General features: G+C 33.9%; 2 protein-coding genes across 2 annotated transcripts; one reads left to right on the top strand and one right to left on the bottom strand.

Moving 5' to 3' along the window:
- Nucleotides 1-1,534: 1,534 nt before the first annotated feature.
- Nucleotides 1,535-5,797, bottom strand: LOC128221658 (procathepsin L-like). The gene is made up of 5 exons (XM_052930259.1): nucleotides 5,696-5,797; nucleotides 4,774-4,932; nucleotides 4,026-4,149; nucleotides 3,045-3,145; nucleotides 1,535-1,726 (listed from the first exon to the last, which is right to left on the bottom strand). The coding sequence occupies exons 1-5, from the start codon at nucleotides 5,795-5,797 to the stop codon at nucleotides 1,535-1,537; spliced, it is 678 nt and encodes a 225-aa protein (XP_052786219.1).
- A 7,397-nt stretch (nucleotides 5,798-13,194) lies between these two features.
- LOC128221853 (uncharacterized) lies at nucleotides 13,195-22,755 on the top strand. The gene is made up of 3 exons (XM_052930475.1): nucleotides 13,195-13,252; nucleotides 19,548-19,703; nucleotides 20,721-22,755. The coding sequence occupies exons 1-3, from the start codon at nucleotides 13,207-13,209 to the stop codon at nucleotides 20,918-20,920; spliced, it is 402 nt and encodes a 133-aa protein (XP_052786435.1). The 5' UTR covers nucleotides 13,195-13,206; the 3' UTR covers nucleotides 20,921-22,755.
- Nucleotides 22,756-23,810: the final 1,055 nt, after the last annotated feature.

Raw genomic sequence — 23,810 nt, 5'->3', positions numbered from 1 at the left:
GCATTCTGGTTCCTTGTAAACTCCACGCCTGAAAATATCATCGAATAACTAACATCCGTATCATTCTTCTTACAAAAGATAAGATGATGTAAGATAAGGTATTTTTTTTTATCTGAAATGCTTATTATATACAACCATAATCTGTGTAAAGCTTTAACAGACAACTTGTTTTAGAAATTGTGTAATTCAATTGCTCATTGGTGATTGAAATAACTCATTGCTAAATTAAATTTTCTCATTGTGTTATTTAATTTGCTCATTGTGTTTTGAATTTGCTCATTGTGTTATTGAATTTGCCCATTGTGTTATAGAATTTGCTGATTGTGTTATTGAATTCGTTCATTGTGTTTTGAATTCGCCCATTGTGTTTTGAATTTGCTCATTGTGTTATAGATTTTGCCCATTGTGTTTTGAATTTGCTCATTGGGTTATTGAATTTGATCATTGTGTTATTGAATTTGCCCACTGTGTTTTGAATTTGCCCATTGTGTTATAGAATTTGCTCATTGTGTTATTGAATTTGTTCATTGTGTTTTGAATTTGCCCATCTTGTTTTGAATTTGCTCATTGTGTTTTGAATTTGTTTATTGTGTTATTGAATTTGCTCATTGTGTTATTGAAATTGTTCATTGTGTTATTGAATTTGCCCATTGTGTTTTGAATTTGCTCATTGTGTTATTGAATTTGCTCATAGTGTTTTGAATTTGCCCACTGTGTTTTGAATTTACTGATTGTGTTATTGAATTTGCTCATTGTGTTATTGAAATTGCTCATTGTGTTATTGAATTTGCTCATTGTGTTTTGAATTTGCCCATTGTGTTATAAAATTTGCTCATTGTGTTATTGAATTTGTTCATTGTGTTTTGAATTTGCCCATTGTGTTTCGAATTTGCTCATTGTGTTATTAAATTTGCTCATTGTGTTATTGAATTTGTTCATTGTGTTTTGAATTTGCCCATTGTGTTTTGAATTTGCTCATTGTGTTATTGAATTTGCACATTGTGTTTTGAATTTGCCCACTATTTTTTGAATTTGCTCATTGTGTTTTGAATTTGCGCATTGTGTTGTTGAATTTGCTCATTGTGTTATTAAATTTGTTCATTGTGTTATTGAATTTGCCCATTGTGTTTTGAATTTGCTCATTGTGTTATTGAATTTGCTCATTGTGTTTTGAATTTGCCAACTGTGTTTCGAATTTGCTGATTGTGTTATTGAATTTGCTCATTGTGTTATTGAAATTGTTAATTGTGGTATTGGATTTGTTCATTGTGTTATTGAATTTGCTCAGTGTGTTATTGAATTTGCTCAGTGTGTTATTGAATTTGTTCATTGTGTTATTGAAATTGCTCATTGCGTGATTGAAATTGCTCATTGTATTATTAAAGTTTGTCCTTGTTTGATTTGTATTCCTCATTTTGCAATTAAATTTACTCGTTGTGCAATTTTGCAATGTTAATAGTTGTTTGCTTAAATTACTGATCCTGTAATTGAGATTATTAGTTTTAAAAAAAATAAGCTCAATATAAATGTTAAATTAAAACTGCATATTAAAACCGTCCACATACTTGTACAGCTGGAATGACCTATGTCCGGCATCAATAGCAACAGAGATTGGTCCCTCCATAGCAACGGCTTTCTGAAGGTTCGACTCACTCTCATGTTCAATATCCATGCAGCTAACCTCAGTGGCTCCAACGTTTGACTGCTCGAATTTGCATGGACCATTCTGATCGATGAAAAGGTAGCTTAGGAATAGTTGGGGACAAGATTTAGGTTGAGGTTTAAACTTCTAGTTAACGCCAGTTTCAATGACTCTCCCAAGGCTGTAATTTATTTATAACGGAAAACATTTTGATGAATGAATGGTCTGCCTATTGATGGGGTTGTGTTCCCATAAAAAAGTTTGATTCTGAATTAACACCTGCTTCACTGTCGTTTGTTCTGCAAGCTAGTGTAACTTTCCATTATGCCATTAAAAAGGGTATGTGTTTCATTGTTGGCTTTAAAGGGTTGATCGCATTTTTTCTTGACTTTTTGCTGTTAAAACGCAGTAAGGCATGCGAGAAAATTCAATTAGAAAAATCATTAAAATTGAAAAGGCAGTAACCCCGACTTCTTGAATTGAGTATTTGTTCTAATGTTTCTTACAACATCCGTTTTAATAAGAGAAAAGATAATTTTGTAACGTCGTATATCATTGGTAAAATGATGTCGCGCCAATCCAATCGTAGCATTATATTGAAATACACAAAGACGTTGTAAAGCGATTTTAATGTAGATACATATGTAAATATTTTACGAAATATATCGCTATCAAGATGAATATCCTGATATTCATTCTTAGGATTTTGACTCAGGTGACAGAAAGTCATGTCAAAAAAGATGCATCAATGAGAAAAGAAGTTTTTTAACACCAAACTTTATCGCAATATTTTCATTTACATACAAAGGTTATAGTAAAGTGGCAAGACCGAATAATTAGTTCCTTCAAAATAAGTTAATACAAAATTATTCAGGCCTCATACGATTATTTGAAGAAATCCATATGTCTTGAGCCGTAGTTCGTCAAAAGTAAAACTAATTAACTATACAAATAAAGTTACATGGCCGACGTACACACACACACACACACACACACACACATACACACAAACAGACCACACACATCAATATAGCTTTACCAAAAATGATGGGATGACTACCGCCTTGAAACGGCCACTGGGACACTCGTACACGAGTCTACTGGGGGATTAAACTATTAAGCCAATTTAAAAACTGCAATCCCACAGATTTACCGTTTTAACAGTGTTTTTTTCTGCTTTTTTTTGAAAAAGGGTAAATAAAATTAAAAATATTCAATAAAAAATGGTTTATTTTTGCTAATTCTTTATTCGAAAATAGCTAAAAATATTGTTTCCAAGCTAAACTTATATAATTCAGGCACTTAGGTTAGAAAACGGTTAGTTCAGTAACCGTTTTTTTCATGTTCTAAAACAGGTTTCTTGAACTGATTTTTTTCTTGAACGTTTTCGCAAAACACGTACCTTTGGTTCATACGGGTAGGACATCTCTGTGTCGATTCCTTTGTTACTGATGACGTACGCGAAAGCCTGGTCCATCAAACCTCCTTGGCAGCCGTGGTTACCTTGAAACAGAATTGGTCTTATTATATTGGTATCAGTTTGACCTGAAATGTAATCGCTCATGTGTTTGGACCAACAATTGGTTTGGCCGGTAATGCGTCTGAAAACATTTTATCATTTCAGCTCAGTGGCATTGGGAATGAGGACAAGAAAACAGAATAAAAAAGTATTATGGTTTTACTGGGATGCAAAACCACGCCGGTAACATAAAGTGGTTGATATTTTGACCTCTTAAAAATACTTTGATAATATCACGTGAACATGTCAATCAATCGATCACGCAACATGAAAGCTGTAATTATGTTATTGTGTTGTCCGAGCTAATGCAAATTGTTTTCTTCAAAGGCGATTTTTGAGAAAAAAGATGAAGGTTCCAACTTTTGGTATCTTTGTTTTAATACTCCTAATTGTTTGGCACAAGTACTAACACGTTGAGTTTTTTTATTTAATGATTTGTAAACAAAACAACTATTAATAAATAATAATTTCTTACATGCAGTAGTTGTATGCATATTTTCATATTTTTGTTTATAATACTAGTATTGTTTTTTTAGATATACATTTGGATTTAAAATACGAACTTTTTAAAGAAAAATCTCCTCAATAAAATTGAAGGGACGATTTGAAGATTCATCGAGCAGTGTGAGCAACGCAGGACAATAGTTGTTTAAATGATGTCAATGTTATTGGTGCACTCGTATATAATAACAACGACTATTTTATGATTGTTTAATTTTTGCTATGCGTTCTGCGTCGACCAGATTGTTGCCTTAGAACGTAGTAAATCTTCTTGTTGAATCGTTATACAATAAGAATCCAAAAAGGCGCGGGAAAGCAACCTTGTGAAAACAAAATGACATTACAGTAGAAGTTATCTCATACCGTAAGCCGCAGAGCAGTCCATGAGGTTCTTTTCTGAAAGGGAGACAAGGTTTTGTGTCTTCCGGAAATGCTGACCCTCCAGACTTCCTGTTGCTGAGAAAGACCAGCAAGAGCCGCACTGTCCCTGAATTCGAATAATTTAAAATTGGTTTTGTATTACACGATATTAAATATCAATAGACAGACAATGTTGCAATGGATAACAACTACATAAATGTATATTTTAATATTAAATAGTGCCTTATTCGAATTTCTCTTCAATACTTTTTAATCCTCAACTTAAACTACAATATTAAGCAGATATTTGGATAAATGTGGTTTATAAAATGTAAAACAGCTCATACAATAACACCAGTAGGCGTGATGAAGTAATTCATATCTCAAACTGACTTGTTCAGACAAGTTAAATTAAATTAGCAAGTACATGTATCTATCTAGCATATAGATTGGATAAGTGCGGTTTATCAAATGTAAAATGGCTCATACAATAGCACAAACACGCGTTCTCAAACTGTCTTTATCAGACAAGGATCAAAGTTGGCAAATTCATGGGCGCTCCACTATTCTTAAAGTATATTCAGGTTTAACATCATCAGCCTTACTTCATCAATTAAAGTGTATCAGGCATGTACACGTATTCATTAATCAAATACAAGTTCACTTCGTAAATAAGTAATACACAATGTAATAAATCAGCATGTATACAAAATGTACTTCGTAAATTAACAATACCAAATGTTCCCAGTACCTGGTTCTTGATAGGTGTGACATAGCCTTCCTTCCTCCAATCAACCATATCCGGGAGATCAGATATTTCAATATTGTTGGGTGCCATATATTTACCGCATTTTGAGACGCTAGAGGAGGTGTTGAATCCATTCATAAGGGCTTTGAACTCTTCAATACCCTAAAATTTAGCACATGACATAGGGTTTAAAAGACTATTTAAAGTGGTTAGAAGCTAGAGAAGGCGTTGAATCCATTCATAATAATATCGAATTTTTCAATGCTTTAAAATGTAATACATGACATGAGGTCCAAAAAGTGGTTAGAAACTAGAGGTGGTGTTGAATCCATTCATAATGGCCTTCAACTCTTCCATACCCTAACATATGGCACATGACATGTGGTTAAAATTATTTAAAGTGGTTAGAAGCTAGATGAGGTGTTGAATCCATTAATTATTGCCTTCAACTCTCTAATGCCTTATAACATAGTACATGAAATGAGATTAAAAAAACTATTTAAAGTTGTAGGTGTGGGAACCATGCTAAAGAATATAGCACATGAAATTGAAGTAAAAAGTACTATTTAAAGTAGTTGATGAGAAGCTAGAGGCTATGTCAATTTCATTCGTTATAGCCTTTAACTCTTCAATGCACAAAAATATAGCACATTACAAAAGGTAAAAAAGCTATTGAAAATGGACTTGTTTAACGCTAGATGGTGATTTTCTATTTACGGATTTATGTTTTTTGTTTTTTTTTGCTTTTTACATTATATTCTCGGTTAATGAAATCCTCTTAGTCGTATCATAATTTGCTATTGACAGGCAGAATCAAAATCACTAAAGCTGAACGTCATAATCCTTGGCCATTGGTGTGTTTTTGCAATATTAGGCCTTTGTATTATGGTTTAGTGAAGCTTTTAAAATATATTGCCAGTCTTACCATATCAGCGTACTCGTTCATACCGAGCCAGAATGTGTGCATACCACGGTCAGCTTCCAAGTTGTGGGACTGGACGTAGTCAAGGTTGTCCTCCCAGACCATGCGTCTATGAATATGAGATGATGATATCAAATATGCGTGGATCAGAAGACGACAAAAAGTATCAGATTAATTATCAAATTAAGTTATGTTATGGTTAAGAACGTATGTTCATCACAGTCAGACGGACTGTACGTAGCAAAGGATGTCATCGAAGAACATATACAAAGTATATGATGTTGTGTTTTTCAATAAAATTTCATTTTGTAGTTTAGATTAGCTTAACATTATTTCATATTCATTCGAAACCAGACAGGTTTTACTCTATTAAGCGGAGTTATCTTTAACGATTACGCTTCATATATTTACAAGCGTTATTGCTCATGTCAGATAGCATACTGATGTAAACTACAAATATCAAAATGGGCATGCTCTGCCATGCTAATTTTTAAAGGGTTCAAATCTGTAAACTGTTGATTTATGTTGTATTGGTTTTAGTTTGCTTGACTTGTTTTTGTTTTGTCTAAAACATTAGTGCACTTATGATCCTTTTTAATCTTATACAAAGGCATGACTTCTAACGATCTTGCAGCACGTACGACTTAGTGTCCTACCATAAAGTTTTGTTGTCCTGGAATAAACAACCTGTGCTTATCTTACTCAGCGGAGATATCGATCGAAATACACCGGCCATTATTCGACATATATCACCTCGGAAATAATACGGCGTCCATATTAAAACATGTTGTATATGAATTCAACCGTACAAGGACATATTTAATGTTCAAGGGAGAAAAAAAGGAAACTTATACCAGTCATGAAATATATATTTTTTTAATTCGTCTTTAAGTGACGAATCAAAATATTTCATTCCATGCATTGTTAAGGTAACCAAATGGGTCACCTTAAAGATATAATAATTAAGGTTATCGCCCGCGGCCTCATCAAAATTTCGAACTTATTTAAGGTAACGAAGTCAATCCCGAAGATTGCAAGATATGGCCGAGTTTGTACAAATGCATAATATTACTAGCCATGGGACATAAGCTTTCATGATCTTACCTTAAACCCTCCTCCTCAGCGGAGATAAACTTCTTGTTGTATACCCCCTTGAATGCTTCCCATTACCCGTTAAGGGCTGAGTCGAAGGGTGCAGCCACCGCGGCGACAACCAGACAGGCAACAATAAACGCTCGCATTATCTGAAATAAACGATTGATTATAATAATGCATCTGCAAGTCCGCCTAATTAGATGTTTTTATACAAACTATCTTGGATTAAATCGTCACTGCAGATCATTTAAAAGATTAAGATGAACAATGCTGTCACCACAACTGCCACATGACAGGCAGTCTTAGAGTACTAAAAATATATTTTAGCTTTCCAAAACATGTGGTGTTTTAAGGGATATTATAAACTGGGGCAATCACGACAATCGAAACCGGGCAGGCAGTTATAAAGACTCGCATATTAGCAAGGCGTATGTATTCTGTTTTAAAGGTTGGTATTAAATGACCACTGTGGTGACAACCATGCAGGCAAGATAACACAACATACGATGTCTTAAAAAGGACAGTAAAAAGGAAGACAACAAATCAATTCGTACACATGCTTAATGATATGGCTTTAGCTCTTATAATACAACAAATGTCTGCAGCCAAATGTCTGTATCCATTAAACATCTAAAAGGTCATTAACAAATCCAATGATGATTAATTTTAAAAATTGCCAGATATATATAAATATTTCATATTATAGACTGTCTAGTTATTTTTTACAAAGTAAAGTTGATGTTAAAAGCTCTTTCCAACAAAATGAGATTCGAGCAACGAGTATAGTGTTTATATGTACGGGAAGAATCAACAATATGAGAAAGGTAGCACGTAATCTCAAAATGCATACTAGCCACATTTTTTTACAGTTGTTTTGTTTGTAACATTTTTAGATTTTAAAATGAGGCAAGGTTCTTTGCATATTTGAATATCTGTACATACGACTTTATTCGAAAATATGACTGAAACTTTAAGTTGACTGGAGACCATACCGGTACAGTACCAGTATCTTGACATATGATAACAATATTTATTCACTGATAACGAAGTCGAGTAAAGACGCTCAAGCTATTCTGATATATCATGGCTTTGTTTAAATATTAGACGGTTGTTATCTGTTTAAACTGATTGTACTCAATTTATTTGTGATACGAGGCCGACGGCCCAGACCATAATGTACAGAAAACAAATCAAGACAGATTAATTGATCATATCATTATTCAGCCACATAACTTTATGATTGTAAATTGAGAGGTTGCTGATCTTGTTTACACACAAACGTGTACTTGGTAGGTATTTAGAACGCAAACAGTTTCAACCTAACTTAATTGTATACATAGTATAGTAATCACGTATAATTAAATGTAATAATAAATAATTAGAATAAGTAAATATATTTTTCGTATTTTAAAATATGTTTTGTTTTTTATCGTCAACAATGATGAAGCGTTTCCACAACAGAGTGATATACAAATTGATTCAAATTTATGACAGTGTAGTATGTACATTTCCCATTGTTTGAAGTAATAGTATAAGATACATTTGTACATAGTTCTATCAGTGTTCTGTAAATTTGTTTCATTAAATACATATCATTATATCTTGTCATAATTCGTGATGCAGCTGTAAACACTATATTTCAAAATGAATGCAAACTGTACAAGGGCTTGATTGGATAACTATTCAACCCCATATATTGACGATGCCATTTATTGACGAATACTTTAAGAATTACTGCAACGCCAAAGTCAACAATGATTTAAAAGTAAAACGATTAAGAGTTCGAGGCAATAAATTTATTAATTTGAAAAGGAAAATAACAATTTAAATCAGTATTACATAAACGAGTAACATGATATATAATTTTTTTTTTGAATAAACATGACAAAATCTAAATTCACTAAAATTGTCATACCTTCAGTTCAATATATCCCAATCCAACTGTAGTATATTGTGGTGACGATAGCTTTTATATCTATCAAGTTATTATCTTATCCGTCAGCATCCAAATATGAGCTAAAGGGACAATCATAATCATTGATATGTTTCAATTATACCATATAAACTGAATGGGAGCGAACAGTTTAAACACGGAAAGTATGAAGAACAGTCCATGCAACGCATGGCTACAAAGCATGGGTGCAAGTTGCAGTTGAATGTAAAAGACGCTCTAATCTTATATTTGAGAACTCGCTGATACTCGCATAAATCACATTCCTCGTGCTCTCGTTCATGTCAATCTTACTTTGTAAAATGCACTACTACTACTACTACTACTACTACTACTACTACTACTACTACTACTACTACTACTACTACTACTACTACTACTACTACTACTACTACTACTACTACTACTACTACTACTACTACTTCTGCTACTGCTACTGCTACTGCTACTGCTACTGCTTATGCAGCTGCTGCTGCTGCTGCTGCTGCTGCTGCTGCTGCTGCCGCCGCCGCCGCCACCACCACCACCACCACCACCACCACCACCACTACTACTACCATACTACTACTACTACTACTACTACTACTGCTACTGTTACTGCTACTGCTACTGCTACTGCTACTGCTACTGCTACTACTACTTCTACTACTACTACTACTACTACTACTACTTCTACTACTACTACTACTACTACTACTACTACTACTACTACTACTACTACTACTACTACTACTACTACTACTACTACTACTACTACTACTACTACTACTACTACTACTACTACTACTTCTACTACTACTACTACTACTACAACTACTACTACTACTACTACTACTACTACTACTACTACTACTACTACTACTACTACTACTACTACTACTACTACTACCGCCGCCGCCGCCGCCGCCGCCGCCGCCGCCGCTACTACTACTACTACTTCTACTACTATATTAATAATGGTGTCGTTGTTCGTGCTTATTGTTTTGCTGCGTGGACAAAGCGGTATTCAATTTTCACAGATTTAAAAGGCTATTTTAAATTAATTGCCTCAATGTGGTGGCATCATCTCCGGATACTACGACTGGCCCCAAAAATACGCTTTGTATACATTAATCAATAATCATTAGTGCAGGACAAATGTGTGTCCCATTTTATGTATGTTAAAAGCTTTATGATCAATCACCGAAAAAGCTTTGTATTGCCATTGAAATGTATTTTGAGTCTGACATTATATCCATTTGTTTGGACTTCCATTAGTATTGTTTAGAAAATTGCTATAAGAGACGATGCACAATACTCTCCCTTTGGTAAAATAACTGTCGGAAAATGCATTAAAAATGGGAAAAAAAGTGTTGTGCTGTTCTTCAATGTTTCTTGTTTGTAAATTTTTGTTTTATGTTCCATGTCTTTGGCGTTTGCCCAGTGGCATTAAACGGGTTTATGTTTAATCTTGTTGTTACTTGTTTCTGTTGCTTTTCGCATAACTATTAGTATTCAACTGTACCTTTAAGTCATGTCATGTTAAAATCATATGGCATATATCATATGGTATTGTTCACATGATGTACCAATTAAGAACATAATGGCTTATAAAATAGGCCATGAATGGGACGTTTTGTTATGCACCAGTTACTAGCTGATAATTGCATAGTCCACATATAATCCAAATGATAATATTTCACGCATAAGCCGCATTGATAATGTTCTAAAGAAATCAAACCCAAGGAGTAAATCGTCCATTTAAAAAAGAAATGGAACCTTTGTAGGAATTTCGGCAAGTTTGGTTAGAAATGTTTCTGGTCACAAATAAATTCAAGAGCATTTAATATTTTTAAAATAATAACGTTATCGTTAACAATGTTGTTAACTTTAAGTTTTGAACAATCGGCCCTTTGATTTTTATTACCAATTATCGCGCTTTGCTGTGTCTCTAGATCAGCATCTTTTAACATTTTGTGAATCTGCAGGACTGGTACCCATAAAACAACTCAAAGGGACTAGAATAAGAGGAAATATCCACAAAACATCTCAAACAGACTAGAATAAAAGGCGATATCCATTAAACATCTCAAAGGGACTTGAATAAGGGCCGGTATCCATTAAACATCTCAAAGGGACTTGAATAAGGGCCGGTATCCATTAAACATCTAAAAGGGACTAGAATAAGGGCCGGTATCCATTAAACATCTCAAAGGGACTTGAATAAGGGCCGGTACCCATTAAACATCTCAAAGGGACTAGAATAAGGGCCGGTATCCATTAAACATCTCAAATGGACTTGAATAAGGGCCGGTATCCATAAAACATCTCAAAGGGACTTGAATAAGGGCCGGTACCCATTAAACATCTCAAAGGGACTTGAATAAGGGCCGGTACCCATTAAACATCTCAAAGGGACTTGAATAAGGGCCGGTATCCATTAAACATCTCAAAGGGACTTGAATAAGAGCCGGTATCCATTAAACATCTCAAAAGGACTTGAATAAGGGCCGGTATCCAATAAACATCTAAAAGGGACTAGAATAAGGGCCGGTATCCATTAAACATCTCAAAGGGACTTTAATAAGGGCCGGTATCCATTAAACATCTCAAAGGGACTTGAATAAGGGCCGGTATCCATTAAACATCTCAAAGGGACTTGAATAAGGGCCGGTATCCATTAAACATCTCAAAGGGACTTGAATAAGGGCCGGTACCCATTAAACATCTAAAAGGGACTTGAATAAGGGCCGGTATCCATTAAACATTTAAAAGGGACTTGAATAAGGGCCGGTATCCATTAAACATCTCAAAGGGACTTGAATAAGGGCCGGTATCCATTAAACATCTCAAAGGGACTTGAATAAGGGCCGGTATCCATTAAACATCTCAAAGGGACTTGAATAAGGGCCGGTATCCATTAAACATCTCAAATGGACTTGAATAAGGGCCGGTACCCATTAAACATCTCAAAGGGACTTGAATAAGGGCCGGTATCCATTAAACATCTCAAAGGGACTTGAATAAGAGCCGGTATCCATTAAACATCTCAAAGGGACTAGAATAAGAGCCGGTATCCATTAAACATCTCAAAGGGACTTGAATAAGGGCCGGTACCCATTAAACATCTCAAAGGGACTAGAATAAGGGCCGGTAGCCATTAAACATCTCAAAGGGACTAGAATAAGAGGTGATATCCGTAAAACACCTTAAAGGGACTAGAATAAGGGGTGATTTCCATTAAACAGCTTAAATGGACTAGAAATGGGGCGATTTCCATAACACATCTCAAAGGGACAAGAATAAGGGGCGATATCCATAAAACATCTCAAAGGGACTACAATAAATGGCGATGTCCATAACACATCTCACAGGGACGAGAATAAGGGGCGATATCCATAAAACATCTCAAAGGGACTACCATAAATGGCGATGTCCATAACACATCTCACAGGGACGAGAATAAGGGGCGATATCCATTAAACATTTAAAAGGGAGTAGAATAAGGGCCGCTATCCATTAAACATCTCAAAGCGACTAGAATAAGGGGCGATATCAATAAAACATCTCTCAGGGACTAGAATAAGGGGCGATATCCATAAAACATCTCTCAGGGACTAGAATAAGGGGCGATGTCCATTAAACATCGCAAAGGTACTAGAACATGGGCCGTTATCTATGAAACATCTCAAAGGGACTAGAATAAGGGGCGATATCCATAAAACATCTCTCAGGGACTAGAATAAGGGGCGATGTCCATTAAACATCGCAAAGGTACTAGAACATGGGCCGTTATCCATGAAACATCTCAAAGGGACTAGAATAAGGGACGATATCCATAAAACATCTCTCAGGGACTAGAATAAGGGGCGATTTCCATTAAACATCGCAAAGGTACTAGAACATGGGCCGTTATCCATGAAACATCTCAAAGGGACTAGAATAAGGGGCGATATCCATAAAACATATCAAAGGGACTAGAATAAAAGCAATATCCATAAAAAATCTTAAAGGGACTAGAATAAGGGGCGATATCCATAAAACATCTCAAAGTCACAAGAATAGGGGCCGGTATCCATAAAACACCTCAAAGGGGCTAAAAAAGGCCCGATATCCATAAGACATCTCAAAAGGACTAGAATAAGAGGGGATATCCATTAAACCTCTCAAAGAGACTAGAATAAAAGCCGGTATCCAATAAACATCAAAAGGGACTAGAATAAGGGGCGTTATCCATAAAACATCTGAAAGGGACTAAAATAGAAATTTCAATGCGTTATTATGTTTAACTCATTTGAATTATTAATCAGAACAATATTACAAATCATATTGTTTTTATCATTGAACTCATCAAGCTGTTCATTTGTAAAGACTCAAATACTCATGCATGGAATGAATACGCGCTTTGTTGAAAATAGATATCGGTTTTGATTGCCCGTTTTATAGAAGTTTTAATTAAGTTTAAAGTTTATTTTTGACGAATAAAGACATGGATTTTAAATACTTAGTTTGTTTGTTTTTCACAACTTGCACAGGTAATTAGTACGCTTTTAGTATTTGTTTCTATCCATGTTTACTTAAATATTTTTTTTTTATTTTATCTTAAAACGTATGTGAGGACAGCGATTAAAACGCTGTAGTAATATATAATAACTGATGCTGTTTTCAGTGAATTATCAAATATATTACATCGTGTGAGCACCAGAAATTAAAGTTTCGTATTTGAACTTTCGGTTTTCACGGTAAGAAGTCATTTGGAAGCCGACTGAAACATACATTTTAGTTTCTGCATAAATAAAACCTTTTAAAATGGTGTTATTTGTACTGAAATGCAAAGGCGTGCTTTGTTTAGGATTTTATCAAGACGTTTAACAAAAAAATATATTAAGAAGTATTTTTCGAAACTGTATACGCGCAGATGTTTAATGTTGACAATGAAGAAGGTAAACAATTTAAAGCTGCACTCTCACATATTTACCGATTTGACAACTTTTTTTTGTCTTGGAATGTGCCATTTTTTGGGTAAATATCAGTTAACCAGTGATATAAGACTGCTGATACAAGATCAGATCGCAGATGTTATATGTTATGGCTTAATGCGTTACTAACGGTTTAAGAGAAATGAAAAAAAAATAAACATCAATATTTTGAACATAAATATACAAAACTGCTATCTGATTTTTGTCAGCAGACTTAAATCACAGGTTCCCATGCATTTTCGCATAACTTGTCTCGTTCCAAGCCCAAAAAAAAAAATAGAAAATGAAGTTTTCATAACATTTAATTTGTGAGATTGCAGCTTTAAAACAGAGAGTTCAGTCGAAATATATTTGACTGTTTTCTAAATGATATAACGCATTAACTTCTTTAATTAAACAGACTTTTGCTATGTTCATTAAGGCAGGTACTGATCAATTGTTATATAGGGTAGAGAAAAAATGATAATGAATGCAGATATCTATCGACAACTTTTATACAGGAAAAATATAAATGATAACGAACGCGGATACTTATCAACATTTATACAGGGTAGAATTAAATGATATTGCCATCGGATACTTATCAACATTTATACAGGGTGAAATTAAATGATAATGCTATCGGATACTTATCAACACTTATACTGGGTAGAATTAAAGGACATTGCAAGCGGATACTTATCGACATGTATACAGGGTAGAATTAAATGATAATGCAATCGGATACTTATCAACATTTATACATTGTAGAATTAAATGATATTGCAAGCGGATACTTATCAACATTTATACAGTGTAGAATTAAATGATAATGCAATCGGATACTTATCAACATTTATACAGGGAGGAATTAAATGATATTGCCATCGGATACTTATCAACATTTATACAGGGTAGAATTAAATGATAATGCAATCGGATACTTATCAACATTTATACAGGGTAGAATTAAAGGACATTGCCAGCGGATATTTATCGACATATATACAGGGTACAATTAAATGATAATGCAATCGGATAATTATCAACATTTAAACAGGGTAGAATTAAATGATATTGCAAGCGGATACTTATCAACATTTATACAGGGAAGAATTAAAGGACATTGCCAGCGGATACTTATCCACATTTATACAGGTTAGAATGAATTGATAATGCAATCGGATACTCATCAACATTTATACAGAGTAGAATTAAATGGTAATGCAATCGGATACTTATCAACACTTATACAGGGTAGAATTAAATGATAATGCAATCGGATACTTATCAACATTTATACAGGGTAGAATTAAATGATAATGCAATCGGATAATTATCAATATTTAAACAGGGTAGAAATAAGTGATAATGCAGTCGGATACTTATCAAAATTTATACAGGGAGGAATTAAAGGAAATTGCCAGCGGATACTTATCAACATTTATACAGGGTAGAATTAAATGATAATGCAATCGGATACTTATCCATATTTATACAGGGTAGAATTAAATGATATTGCCATCGGATACTTATCAACATTTATACAGGGTGAAATTAAATGATAATGCTATCGGATACTTATCAACACTTATACAGGGTAGAATTAAGGGACATTGCCAGCGGATACTTATCGACATGTATACAGGGTAGAATTAAATGATAATGCAATCGGACACTTATCAACATTTATACATTGTAGAATTAAATGATATTAAAAGCGGATACTTATCAACATTTATACAGTGTAGAATTAAATGATAATGCAATCGGATACTTATCAACATTTATACAGGGAGGAATTAAATGATATTACCATCGGATACTTATCAACATTTATACAGGGTAGAATTAAATGATAATGCAATCGGATACTTATCAACATTTATACAGGGTAGAATTAAAGGACATTGCCAGCGGATATTTATCGACATATATACAGGGTACAATTAAATGATAATGCAATCGGATAATTATCAACATTTAAACAGGGTAGAATTAAATGATATTGCAAGCGGATGCTTATCAACATTTATACAGGGTAGAATTAAAGGACATTGCCAGCGGATACTTATCCACATTTATACAGGTTAGAATGAAATGATAATGCATTCGGATACTCATCAACATTTATACAGAGTAGAATTAAATGGTAATGCAATCGGATACTTATCAACATTTATACAGGGTAGAATTAAATGATAATGCAATCGGATACTTATCAACATTTATACAGGGTAGAATTAAATGATGATGCAATCGGATAATTATCAATATTTAAACAGGGTAGAATTAAGTGATAATGCAATCGGATACTTATCAAAATTTATACAGGGAGGAATTAAAGGAAATTGCCAGCGGATACTTATCAACATTTATACAGGGTAGAATTAAATGATAATGCAATCGGATACTTATCCATATTTATACAGGGTAGAATTAAATGATATTGCCATCGGATACTTATCAACATTTATACAGGGTGAAATTAAATGATAATGCTATCGGATACTTATCAACACTTATACAGGGTAGAATTAAAGGACATTGCCAGCGGATACTTATCGACATGTATACAGGGTAGAATTAAATGATAATGCAATCGGATACTTATCAACATTTATACATTGTAGAATTAAATGATATTGAAAGCGGATACTTATCAACATTTATACAGTGTAGAATTAAATGATAATGCAATCGGATACTTATCAACATTTATACAGGGTAGAATTAAATGATATTGCCATCGGATACTTATCAACATTTATACAGGGTAGAATTAAATGATAATGCAATCGGATACTTATCAACATTTATACAGGGTAGAATTAAAGGACATTGCCAGCGGATATTTATCGACATTTAGACAGGGTAGAATTAAATGATATTGCAAGCGGATACTCATCAACATTTATACAGGGTAGAATTAAAGGACATTGCGAGCGGATACTTATCGACATTTATACAGGTTAGAATGAAATGATAATGCAATCGGATACTTATCAACATTTATACATTGTAGGATTAAATGATAATGCAATCGGATACTTATCAACATTTAAACAGGGTAGAATTAAATGATATTGCAAGCGGATACTTATCAACATTTTTACAGTGAGGAATTAAAGGAAATCCAGCGGTTACTTATCGAAATTTATACAGGGTATAATTAAATGATAATGCAATCGGATACTTATCAATATTTAAACAGGGTAGAAAATAAATGATATTACACGCGGATACTTATCAACATATACAGGGTAGAATAAAATTACATTGCAAGCGGATATTGATCAATATTTATACAGGGTAGAATTAAATAATAATGCTAGCGGATACTTATCAGCATTTATACAGGGTAGAATTAAATGATATTGAAATCGGATACTTACCAACGTGTATACAGGGTTAAAATAAATGCTAATGAAGCAGGACTTTTCAACCTTTATAACATTTTCCTGCTTTAAATATTGTCAGTGTCGATCATTTTCATATTCATTAGCAAGATATTGATAATTTTTAGTCTCAGGAAAAAGTTTTAATAACAGGTAATATGAATCCCCGAATAGGAAATAGACATTATTATATAGTGTGCGATAATTTTGTTATTTTTATAGACCATGAATACTATATACCTGATTTGACATCGTCTAGATTAACTGATGACAAGGTTTATAATGAGTACGATTAAAAATTGATTGACGTTTGTAAATCATGTTCTTTGTGAATAGCCAACAGTAGAATAGGTCAAAATACTTCGACATTCTCGTTCATGAGTCACTTGGGCTCTATCGTTATATATAGTCTCTAACAGAACGATGGAACTTTTACGTGTATTGACACATTTAATGTCGATGTGTTTAGTGAGTGGTGTGATCATTGCTCACTGTCATTTGTTATCCAAAACAATAGTGTTGTATATTTTGTTGAGCCTTCATCTGAGCGCGTATAAGAGTACAGTGGGGTGACGCATTTACAAAAAAATAATCGCTGTTGGTTATTTGGCAAGCTGACTGACTTTAATAACGTGTTACAAAGATTTGATTTATATAGTGCCGAAAGTATTGAACATAGTGTTCATGATTTTATATGTTTAAAAAGGGGCGCTGCATTTTAAAACGTTTGGTTCGACCAAGCGTGCCGTGAGGCCAAATTGTTGTGCAAAAATGCCTTATATGTCTTTAATTGTAATAAGAATGTTAATAACAGATCAAATATAATTTGACATGAAATAGCCTACAAGCGTGTAGTCAAACGTATACGAAGAGTCTACGAAAACAGTAAAATAAAGGAAATTGAAAGGTTGAGGCATTCTAAGCCACCAGATTTTTGAAACTATTTTAACATAACATACCTTGTGCAAATAGCAATGTTTTTTATGAATGATTTCTACAATTATTCTTCATCATTGCAAAATTATATAACTTCAGCTAAAAACCATGAAGCAGGCTGTTTTAGCAATTGTAGGTTCGAGGAACGAGATAATCCTACTACTTCTGAAGAAATAAAAAGGTAGTTAAATCACACCAGAGGGGTAAAGCTTTTGGTAATGACCAATTGTTTAATGAGTATTTTATCGAGGCAGATAATATTATGTCGTCTCATTTAGTTGATTTATTTAATGATATTCTTAACTCTGAACAATTTATATTGGGTTGGTTGAAAGACATGATTGTTCCTGTATTCAAAAAGAACGATCCGAATAACCAAGTAATTGCTGTAGAATTACATTAGTAAGTTGTTTTGCAAAGATTTCTACCGGAAAATTAAATAAAAGAGTGACTGACTTGATAGAAAATAAGAACATACTAAGCGATTCTCAATTTTGTGTTTCGTAGAGGGTCGGTCTAATTCAGATGTTATAATTATATTAAATGCAATTGTGCAAAAACTGTAACATGATAAGAAACTATTGTACTGCTCTTTTATTGAGATAGCTTTATAAAGCAGGAGTAGGTTGGAAAATGCTTAGAATTGTTAAGAAAATGTCTGCCATGGGAAATCATGTGTTAAAATGAAGCTCGTTTTCTGATTACTTTGATTGTGCTGTCGGCCTTAAACAAGGGGAAGTAATGTCCCCGATTTTATTTGCCCTTTTCGTCGATGATGTTGAGCTATCTTTACTAGATATGCCTGTAAGCGGACTTACCTTAGATGATATTACTGTTATACTGATGACATTGGCGGACGACATTGTGGTTTAAGGCAAAACTGTTGATGAATAACAAAATAGCTTACATTTGTTGCATGTTTGTTGTTTGTAATGGGGACTAGAAGATAACATAGAAATGATGAAGATACTGGTATTTTGGAAAAAGGGCATTTTATGTGAAAATGAAAAATGAACATATGACAATGCATATCTTGAAACTGTTGATGATTTTAATTACCTTGGAAAATATTTTATCTAAACCGGCGGATATTTTGTTCTAAACCAAGAATCTATAGAAGAGAAAGGTCTGAAGGTTCTTTATGAAATTATAAATAACAAAGCATAACAACTTTAAGCCTAGCGTTCTATGTCCATTGTTTGACGCTTTCGTCGGGGCCACGTTGAGTCATGGGTCAGCAACATGGGGATCTTCAAATTCAAAAGGGTTCGAGCGTATTCACCTTACATTTTGTAAATACACGCTTGATGTTAAAAAACAATTTATGCAAGATGGCCTATCTGCGAAATAATAGGTAGATACCCTCTTTACGTTAACAGATTTGCTAGTTCTTTTTATATATAAAGTTTCGCTTTTTTATAGCAATATATCCTCACCATAAAACAATGGCTTACCTGAAAGCATACCGTAAAATAATTTTACATGAAACAAAACTATGCACATCAAATTGTGACTAATTGTGTATTATTTATTTTCAGTGTCAGAGGTTCTGTCCTTGACCTGTTACCAATGCAATTCGATAATCACGCCGAACTGTAGGGACCCATTCAGCTCGAAAAGAGTAAATACCTCGGGTTGCATCGGCGTTTGCTCGAAACTAAAAATCAACGATGAACACTTTTTAATTGGGGGCGGTATGTATGTCCCATGATAGTTTTATTTTTTAAATATAATTGACCTACTTGGGGTCACCCAGCATGTTTCAATAAGGATATTTTACCAGTTACGTCATCTGGGTCTTTCGTCTTGTGACGTTGGGTGTAACACGTTAAGCGTCTCGTAGGCTTTTATTAAATATGTGGTGTCTTCAACTTCCTACTTCTAGCCAAAGGAGGCTGGTGACTGTACAAAGGCGGTACCGTTACGATCATAGCATAAAATGTCAGTTTTGTATGTTATAAAGATAAATAGACAAGTAAAAACCTTCTCAATATTTAAATTCAACAATTAATTTAAATACCAGCCAACCACCACCCGTGGTTCCAGGCATACTTTTAATACCAAGATCAGGCAGTAATTCTTCAGAAATAGAAAACCGAATCATTGAAATGTCCATAACAATCATCATTTGTATAGCAAAATTATTAATTGACTTAAAATAACCTTTTCCAACGTTTTTTTTTTTCCACACGGAAAGCTTCAACGTCGTGGTTCTGTATACTATAGTGTATGCCATATTAGCATTAGCATTAGCCACATTACACATCCAATGAGTTTTGACTGAGATTTCAACGACCTGTATAAATTATGAGATGTTGCAGGCAGGTAATCTTTTGGCTAGCTTTATTATAGAAACTCTTCAATTTGTTCATAGTAAGAATTAAACAACTATTGACCAAGGTTTATACAATCGGCTGCTGCTGTTTGAACCTGTATTCTGTCTGTATTCCCGACGTCCCATTTCCCATCCTGAAGCTGGAACCAGAAAAAAAAAACATTCATAAGTGCTTACTTAAATTTCTCAAGGGCTGGGTTGAGACTCAAACTAGGAGAATACCACAAACAATAACTGACTGAAATATAACCCTTACGTATGACACAATAAATTTCTATATTTACTTTTTATTGTGGCATCAGTATGTGCTATGAAGATCATTTAGTAACATCCGTTTCCAAACATAGTCTGACATTTTAACTTTTTGTACTTGCAGAAATTGTTAGGGATTGCCTACCAACCAGCTTCGTATATGGCGGTGATACTTGCGAACAGGCTTCCGCCTTCGGTTACTCCGGGGAACTCTGCATGTGTAACGCCAACCTTTGCAATGCAGCCGGCTTGACATCAGCTACCTGGAGTAGTATTGCCATAACAGCCATTTTCTACACCAATCTCATTGTTTACTGGACGTAAATCTAAGCGTGAAGGAAAACAGATTTGCGAAATTTTAATATTGTTCTGCTGTGAAAATTATAACAAAACATATACTCGGCCAGGAAAGGATTGTGACCTGAGATCTTATATTTTTCTAGGTTTATGTCGCATCAAAAGAGGTTTTTAGCGATTAGTCTGCTCCAAATTAAAAAGAGTTTCAAGTAAATGCCATAATTATCGTTATGTCTAAAGCAAAAAGGGGTTAACATGGAAAAGTGAAAAAGTTCGTCGATTTGTTAGATTTGTCGCGTTTCGGTTAAATACGTCAAAACGTGTCGGCTCGATATCGGTTGGCTCGATTTCCTCGTTGCCTTGGAATTATGTTAAAGGATCGATTTGTATTAACTCTTTGTAAGAGCTCCCGCTTTGTTCGATATTCGCGAGGCTCAAAGTATTTTGGCCGGTCCCTGCGATATCGAGTCAACGGGGTTTCTCTGTATGTTCAACTGAAATTTGATCTCCAAATAGTCTTACAAAATGATAAAATCGTGAAAAGTCGCTTTGCAGCTGATATTTTGTAGTAATGTACTAGTTGTGGCTTTGTTGACAGACACTACCCGTATCAAATAAAACGCATTGTCGCATGACTTTTTCTTTTGCCGAGTATATCTTCTTTTGACATTTTTTATTGAATTGATATTTTTTACTTGTCTCATTATTTTTTTCTCTTTTTTTCATGAAATATTTTCATGTGCGATTCTTGTTTGGTTGCATAAATTTTATTATAATAAATGCTCTTTAGAGGATATACTTTGATTGTTTTCCATGATTATGTGTGCAAGCTTGTCTGAGAGTATTATTATTGGTATTTATTTAATATTTTTACAGAAAAACACATTTAATGACAGTATATTTTTATCCAACCTGCGCTTGATTCAACTATAATTCAAACGTTGTATAAGCCGTTTGTGTCTCAGAAACAGATGCATTTTCTTTAACTATGAGTGTTGTCAACCGTGATGTTTTATGACCATTTGCCATATAATCACCATAGCCATCGGCCATTTTGCAGAATATAAGGATATTTTATGTCATACCAGTGACTCTTTATGTTAACTTTATTGTAAGTTAAGTAGCTCATAAGTAAGCTAGGGTAAAGTGTTACTTGTCTCATGATAAATCGTGTGTTTATGAGCTATGGACTTTGATTACAACTGTGCTTAACCTATATACTATGTAGACATATGTGAGGTTATGGTTAAAACTCCCAGTGGACTGTTATTCCAGTGAGCTAATGTCTCACTGACATTCCCAGGGCGGTAGTCCAATCAATTATCAGTAAATCTAATGTGGTGCGTTGGCTAGATGTGCGATTTTTGCATGTTTGTATCTCTCTAAGCAGTGTTAACATTGTGTTTAGTGACTTTTGCACTTTTTCTGTTGGTTTGATTTAGTTAAGTTTGAAAAAGTTTAATAATTTAATTTTAAATAAATGTCATATCAATTCAGACGGTTTTCATTTTGTACGTTAGTTAACAAGGAAGTTAAATGTACTGTAAGAGTTATCTGGCCTTACGTGGCAAAATGTAAACACAAAGAAGAAGAAATATTATTACCGTTAACGCATCGACGACGACAAAGGTGGACAAAAGTTTATTGTATTTTATTATTTCAACGATGTGCAACAAACTGAGTACATTAGAAAGATCCGTTTTTCTTGATATGTCATGCATTTTAAAGAGAATATAAGCAATATGTATGTCTCTTACCTTTATATTTGAAATACTGCATATTGTTTTATATGTGTGTTTGTACTTTGTTCAATGTTCTAGTGAGATTTGATAAGGTTGAATAAATACCCAGACAAGTATTAAATAAAATGCGTTCGAATGCTTTCCAGCCTAATAAATGGACTTAGTATATATATTGTCCAATACATTTTACTTTGGAATCTTAGTTTTATTACAAACCCAATTCACATGCCAAATTATACTGTTTGATCAGTTTTTACTGCATGATGCTGTTTTTGCAGGTGTGTTACTTTACACTTTGCAAATACAATGATTTGCCATAAATGAAATGCTATTTCAGTAACTGTGCCTCTTTATGTAAATATAATTATATAGATAACAGATGAAAGCATTCGATTTATATTGGTAATCAATATTCAGAGTACCATTTAGAGAAACATATTTTAGCGTACCATTTCATTAATAAAAATACAAGCTTAGAAGACATAAAACAACTTAACAATTCACAGTATTAACTATGTATAGTATATTCATAGGAAGTACCATTAAGCATCATTAGTACGTTTAGAACATTTGAAAATGTTGTTGGTTTTTCGTTGAAGTCTCCATTAAACATCAGTATTATACCAAAAATAATCCTTGACATAAAATATTCTTCTCCATCGCCCTTTTCCGGACGAATTGCCACAAGGTAACGGCTTATAATATAGAACATGCAATATTAGCGACAATACACATTTGTACTTCAACGTTCTTGGGCTATATATATCTTTTCGGTCCTTATAAGATGATTACAACCTCAAAAAGACACCTTTCGATTGGTTCATAGTAAGAAAAAGAAAACTATTGACCAATCAATTTATATCCCAACTTTTCCAAACCAAATAGTCATCAAGGTTTATACAATCGGCTGCCTCTGTTTAAACCTGTATTCTGCCTGTATTTCTGACGTCCCTTTTCCTATCCTGGAGCCGAAACCGGAAGGAGTGTCTCAAGGGCTGGGTCTACTCAAACTAAGATAATACCACCAGCAATTACTGTCTGAAATAAATGATATTCATTACGTATGACACAACATATTTCTATACTTGTATTGTGGCATCAATATGACTTGTATTTAATGCTACGACGATCATTTAGTAACATCCATTTCCAAACACAGTCAGACTCTTTGGCAG

This window comes from Mya arenaria, chromosome 16 (genome assembly GCF_026914265.1).
Source record: "Mya arenaria isolate MELC-2E11 chromosome 16, ASM2691426v1".
Lineage (NCBI taxonomy): Eukaryota > Metazoa > Mollusca > Bivalvia > Myida > Myidae > Mya > Mya arenaria.
This window is presented reverse-complemented; position numbering and strand designations above follow the sequence as displayed.